Source organism: Gossypium arboreum, chromosome 3 (assembly GCF_025698485.1).
Source record: "Gossypium arboreum isolate Shixiya-1 chromosome 3, ASM2569848v2, whole genome shotgun sequence".
In the NCBI taxonomy this organism is placed as follows: domain Eukaryota; kingdom Viridiplantae; phylum Streptophyta; class Magnoliopsida; order Malvales; family Malvaceae; genus Gossypium; species Gossypium arboreum.
This window is the reverse complement of record NC_069072.1, coordinates 5,358,338-5,362,924: the sequence shown is the minus strand read 5'-3', so window position 1 is coordinate 5,362,924 and position 4,587 is coordinate 5,358,338. Positions and strand designations below refer to the sequence as shown.

Genomic DNA, 4,587 nt, shown 5'->3' with positions numbered 1-4,587 from the left:
TATAAAAATAATCATTTTTGTTTGCCTTAGATTATATTTTAGTCACTTATATTCGAAATGTTACGTTTTAGTCACTTACGTTATCATTGTTGTTACGAAGTGGTCACTCTACCGTTAAACTCTATTATCTCCCTAACAACAATTTTACGTGACAGTCCAAATAGGTTTTCAATGCCAACTCTTGAATATTCAATTGTTGGGATGAAAATAGGTTTTTAATTAAATAAATTTAATTTGGATTGCCACATAGGACATCCAAGTTGGCATTTTAAACCCATTTGGACTGCCACGTAGGACCGTTATTATGAAGGTAATGGAACTTAACGGTAGAGTGGCCATTTCGTAACAAAACGATAACGTAAGTGACGAAAACGTAATGTTTCAAACATATGTGACTAAAATGTAATCTAAGGCAAACAAAAGTGACTATTTTTGTACTTTACCCAAATATTTATATACCATTTACATTTGGATATGGCAATTATTAAAATTTATTTTTACCAAATTAATATTTAGATACTATTTTGTATTAGTTTACCAAATTAAATTAAAAATGTTATTAAATTTATCATAAAAGAATATAAATTTTATAAAAGAAACCAAATTTAAAAGTTTTTGAAAAATTTTGGGATCAAACACAAATTTACTCTTTTTTAAAATACTAATTATAATATCCAAAATAATAAATTTAAATTTAAAAATATTTAAAATATTTGTTTATAAAATTTAGGATCGGTCCTCTATAAAACCTTAAATTTATTACAACAAATATAATGATTCTATTTGTAATTGGAAGCTAGATTAGTAAGTCCTAAATTAGTAAAATTTATTCCATGCCCATTTTTTAGATGAAGTTTATGAGATTGGCCAGTTGTTTGAGAGCCTATAAAAGGGAGAATAACCCTCCTTGTGATATACGGATTGAGAGCATCAAAAACTTCTTAAAAGAAGTCTCCTTTCTTCATTCATTTCTGAGATTAATCTAAAGTGTTTGTTGGCTTCAAAAGGGAAAATGTTTGAGAGTATGGATTGATTGGTGTTAAATGTAAATGTATAACATCGAATTGTGTAAATAATTATTGTGAACTTATGTTTATTCTTTTATCTTAAGGTTTCATAAGACGAGTTACAATATTTCGTACATTACACTTTTAGCATATAGAAGAAATATGATAGTTGGAGGTAAAAATATCATGGAAGTCCTTATATTAGAAGTTAGATTGTATTTTATCCTTTTTCCTCAAAAAATATATAAATTAGTCTTTGTACGTTAGATCAAGATCAAAGAATAAATTGATCATTTTTGTTAAAAAATCTTATCCTTTTGTACTGTTAAAAACTGATGTGGATGACAAATTAATCAGCCAGTGACATGTCGCATGCCACCTGACCCTCATGCTAGCGTACAAGGGCTAGTTTTTAACGGTAGAAATGAATGTAATTTTTAACAAAAGGACCAGTTTGCTCTTTGATCTAACATATATAGACTAATTTACCTATTTTTAAATAAAAGACTAAAATATAATTGAACTCCTAATACAAAGGCCTCTACAATACTTTTACCGTTAAAATATATATATATATATATATAGAATTAAATATAATTTTATCACCCTCATTTAATTCAGAAAAGAAAATTAAATTAATGTAAACAAATAATAAAACATTGAAGATATAAAACCGAGTGATTAATAGAAATATATTATATCAAAAGCAAACAAAATAAGGCAAAGTTCCAAAGAAACATCAAAAACCCAATTATACTTTCCCCATTTTCAATGTTTGTAAAGTCCCAAAACTAAGCTAATCTCATCTTCTCCCACTTTTCGAAATTAGGGTTTTCTCATGCCAACCATGAACTACCACCATACCTCAACAACAATTATTGAGCAGAAAAACATAAAGACAACATAGTTTAATATTTATTCTCTATCTGATCATAAAACATAGAGTAAGAGTTAAAAAAACTTTGTTCAAAGATGGTCGAAGTTAGTGTCAAATAAAGATTTCCAGTACAAGTCTTTTACCATTCCACCATTCTAGTTTTTGATAAACAATTGTTTTAGGGTATGAACCTTCAAGTGTAATCCATTTAGTTATGTGATTGGTTTCCGATTCAAATCCCGACCATGTGATACAAAAAATGCACACATGCAAGCAAAGAATATGATCGATAGAAATGCAATTGTATGTAGTACTTTAGAGTAATATGTAACAATTGGATGGGATCAATTTGAAACTTTTAAAAATTAACCCTAGAACTCTCTATATATGCATTAGGTTCAGTTTCTTTCATAAAATCTCTACTGTTCATATATAAATTAACCATGTTTTGAAGGAGAAAGAAAATTCCCACAAAAAGGAAACAAAAAAGAAGATATATATATATATATATATATATAGAATATGATGTCAGAATTAATGTTTTGTACAAAGAACTCAAACTTACCGAGAGTGCCAAACTTAGGCTAGAAGGTAGGCCTTGTTGCAGTACCGCTCCACCCGAATACATCACCTGGAAAAGGATAGCTTCCCAAATTATAGAAAGGAACACCTCCACCACCGCCAGTTCCAGTAGCGCCGCCGCTGTTGCTGGTGGTGCCATTGCCTCCATCACCCAACTGCCCTCCACCACCACTGCCGGTCACTCCAGATGTCTGTGAAGCTGCTGGTTGAAGCTGAACTGCTGGCTCTTCCTCTTGGTTGTCAAGAGGTAACCTATCATAAACTGCATTGGCAAATGATGCAGCCATTAATACAACCGGACCCGAAGCCATCAATGGACCCGCCACGCTGCCTCCCACCACTTGGCCCTGGCCACCGGCGAGATATATAGTCAAGCCACCTGCTCCAGGAGGCGCCGGTGGTGGAAGAGAAGTACCGGTTAAAGATAAAACCTCGAACCGTCCATGTAGTGTTATGACACTCCCGGATGGGGCAGCCGGTTGCCGCAATGTGACATTAGTGACAGCCCCGGTTCCACTGAGCACACAAACACCCCTACCGCGCCGCCGTGCGTAGTTTGCTACCGAGTCAACTATGTCCGAACCAGAAGATATTTCAAGCACATGGGATCTTAGTGAATTTGGACTGTCGCGAGTGACGATGATCGGTGGTTTAGGTTTATTCTTGGAGCCAGCTGGACGACCTCGAGGCCTTCTTTCTCCACCACCAGAACTGGTGGTGGTATCGCCATGATCGGTTCCTTCTTTCTCCGGTGAGTGCCTGGTGTCCCTCAGTTGGGGTTGCAGCTGAAGCTCTGGTCCGAGTAGCTGATGAACATACCGAGAACCTGAACCTGATTCCAGCCCTGACATTGCTAAATTCCACCTCTTCGATCCGATCACTTATTAAAAAGCAAATTTAAGAGAATAATCTGTAAAAATAAATGAAAAAAAAGAAACAAAAAATTTCCCAATTTATGAAGCTACCTGCTCTACGTGTTGAAAGCTAGGTTTTCTTCATAAACCAACATGGTTGTGTGCTGAACAGAGATTAGCCAAAGCATAATATGGAAACAATTGTGTATTTTATTTTCAACTTTACTGATTAAATGTCTTTTTTTTTTCTTTTTTTTTTTTTCAAATTTAAGTTCTGCAAGAATTCAACAAGAACCCAAAGTCATGATCAAATTAACAACACTGAAAATTAAAACTCCAAAAAGATCTATTAAAAGCTGAAAATCAGATTAATTAAGTTTGCCTTCACACCCAGATCCAGATCATTGCAAGGAAGAAAAGGATATAATTAAGGAGAAGAAAAAGAGAGAGCAAAACCCACTTGATGAATGATAGTGTGTGTATATATATACATATATAAAACTAAATCAAATGAGATTTTTTATTATTAAGAAACTGTGTATTATTTTATATAAACTAATAAAAATCATTTTATCTTGATTACCTCAAAATTTACGAGTTTGAATGTCTGAGAACCAAGCTTTGAAGAGATTGGATTCAAGGGGGAGACTTGAGAACTTTTTAAGGGGGCAAAATGGAAAGCAAAGTGAGTGATTTGTTTCATTTAATATATAGCTAATATCCACAATATATAATGATAAAGCTAAAGATAAAGAGATGCTTTGAAAAAAAATTAATTAAAAATTAAAAAAAAAAGGAGGCTTTGTTGACAAGCAAGGCATGTAAATATACAAGTGTTTCTTTTTACCTTATTAATTATTTAGTTAGGAATTTAGGGTTGAAATTAACCATTTTTTTTCCTTGCTAAATGGATACAACTTGTGTATTGACCTGATAGTCAGAGTGTTTACTATCTCAAATGTGACTTAAGTTTGAATCACACTAATCATGTTAGTGTTAGGATTCTAAGCTATTACCTTTTTAGGTGAATCCAGTGTATTGATCTAATTGAGAGTGGGTTTAGATGGGTGGTTGGGTGCGATATAGTGCACTTAGTTTACTTTTTTGTCTCACGCTATAGTATTTAATTTTACGGCCATAATTGTTTTTACATTAATCGCAGGTAAACACACCGCCATCTAAACCCACCCTAAGTTATGTCTACTCAAAGTCCAGTATATATCATAGGTGTGATAAAATCTAGTATATATCAAGAGTTTGATTGAGT

The 4,587-nt window shown here is 33.1% G+C and overlaps 1 protein-coding gene across 3 annotated transcripts; it reads right to left on the bottom strand.

The window, feature by feature from the left end:
• Positions 1 to 2,286: 2,286 nt before the first annotated feature.
• Positions 2,287 to 4,024, bottom strand: LOC108475444 (AT-hook motif nuclear-localized protein 25-like). Of its 3 annotated transcripts, none has more exons than XM_017777404.2 (2): positions 3,904 to 4,024; positions 2,287 to 3,594 (listed from the first exon to the last, which is right to left on the bottom strand). In XM_017777404.2, the coding sequence occupies exon 2, from the start codon at positions 3,315 to 3,317 to the stop codon at positions 2,469 to 2,471; it is 849 nt and encodes a 282-aa protein (XP_017632893.1). In that variant the 5' UTR covers positions 3,318 to 3,594; positions 3,904 to 4,024; the 3' UTR covers positions 2,287 to 2,468. The 3 variants fall into 3 exon arrangements, with proteins under 3 accessions (XP_017632893.1, XP_017632896.1, XP_017632894.1); XM_017777407.2 differs by having other exon boundaries at positions 2,287 to 3,346; positions 3,904 to 4,021; XM_017777405.2 differs by having other exon boundaries at positions 2,287 to 3,346; positions 3,432 to 4,015.
• Positions 4,025 to 4,587: the final 563 nt, after the last annotated feature.